The sequence below is a fragment of the Notothenia coriiceps genome, unplaced genomic scaffold, assembly GCF_000735185.1.
Source record: "Notothenia coriiceps isolate Sejong01 unplaced genomic scaffold, NC01 NC01_scaffold00008081, whole genome shotgun sequence".
NCBI lineage: Eukaryota > Metazoa > Chordata > Actinopteri > Perciformes > Nototheniidae > Notothenia > Notothenia coriiceps.
Window position 1 is genome coordinate 1 of NW_011340782.1, and position 1700 is coordinate 1700.

Genomic DNA, 1700 nt, shown 5'->3' on the forward strand with positions numbered 1-1700 from the left:
AATGATGACTCTGACTCGGACTCGACTCGGACACTCCTTGGGTGACTCGGACTTGGACTCGAACACAGGTAATGATGACTCGGACTCGACTCGGACACTCCTTGGGTGACCCGGACTCGAACACAGGTAATGATGACTCAGACTCGACTTGGACACTCCTTGGGTGACTCGGACTTGGACTCGACTACGACTCTCCCTTGGTGACTCGGACTTGGACTCCGACTCGAGGAGTGGTGACTCGAGAGTGACTTGGACTCGTGAATTGGTGACTTGACTACAACACTGCATGCAGAACAATGAGCATATTGAGAGAGTCTAGAAGCACACTTTGGAGTCTGCCTTCACTTCAAAAGGGTTATAATAGGTGCCACAGAAATCCATTTGTTTGCTTTGGGATTAGTACAGATAAATATCTGAATCAATTTATTGAGAAAATATGGTATCTCAAATCGATGTCTTGGTTTCTTTATTCAATATGTGATAACTCCTTGATGCCCGTAATCACAATCCAGCCATTCTCTTTCACCAAATCAATGGCAGTGTGTTTTGTCATTTATAAATTGATATTACCATACATATTTCAGATGACAATACAATTATGAGATATCTCACAATTAATTTTTGTTTAGGTTTGGACAAAATGTAAGTTAGCTAGCGCCTATTGATTCAGGGGATTTATAAAAATGAATAAATAAGAATAAATATCCAATATAATTGAACTACAAAAGTTTTGGTTTTGACTTGACAATTACTAAAACAGTAGTGATGTTGTATAAATGTATATAGAGTACTCGTATAGACAAACTACTGAAACATTCTTGAAAAATATAGCTCTATTTGTGTTAAAGGAAAATTCAGTTTGACCGTTTGAGGTTATGACCGTGACCATTGGCATATTGGTGAGCATTTCAAAACTATATGCCTCTATAGGAGGTTGCTGGGTCAGGGATTTGAACAATAGAGGGGCACCCAGTCTTTGTCTCTGGCCAGGTATAAATGTGGCTTGTTCAGACAGGCAGAGTATCAGTTCAGAAACATTTCTCTCAGTGATCAGAAAAACCTCCTGAATCAACATGGGCAAGGTTGACAAAAAATAAGCAAATTATTAAATTAAATAAATGTCAATTTTCCTACAAATATTTAATTTTGACTTTTGAATTTCTTTCAGATCACCTTCTACGAGGAGAAGAACTTCCAGGGTCGTTCCTATGAGTGCATGAGCGACTGCTCTGACATGTCCTCCTACCTGAACAGGAGCCAGTCCTGCAGGGTGGAGAGCGGCTGCTTCATGGTCTACGACCGCAACAGCTACATGGGAAACCAGTTCTTCATGAGGAGGGGCGAGTACTCTGACTTCATGAACATGATGGGAATGAGCAATGGTATCAGGTCTTGTCGTATGATCCCCATGGTAGGTGATCTTTGACCGATAGCTTTCAACACTGTTAGATTCCATCAATCCACTGTCTGATGTTTATTTTTTCTTCTGGCAAACACAGCACAGAGGCCAGTTCAGGATGAAGATCTATGAGAGGGAGAACTTCGGTGGTCAGAGTCACGAGATGATGGAGGACTGCGACAACATCATGGACCGTTACCGCATGAACGAGTGCCAGTCCTGCAACGTGATGGACGGTCACTGGCTGATGTACGAGCAGCCCCAGTTCAGAGGCAAGATGATGTACATGAGGCCCGGAGAG

The 1700-nt window shown here is 42.2% G+C and overlaps 1 protein-coding gene across 1 annotated transcript; it reads left to right on the top strand.

The window, feature by feature from the left end:
• Positions 1-1064: 1064 nt before the first annotated feature.
• Positions 1065-1697, top strand: LOC104944451 (gamma-crystallin M2-like; the record flags this gene model as incomplete). The annotated part of the gene is made up of 3 exons (XM_010769985.1): positions 1065-1082; positions 1169-1411; positions 1500-1697. Coding segments are annotated over exons 1-3 (450 nt in total), but the record flags the coding sequence as incomplete, so codon positions are not given.
• Between the last annotated feature and the right edge of the window lie 3 nt (positions 1698-1700).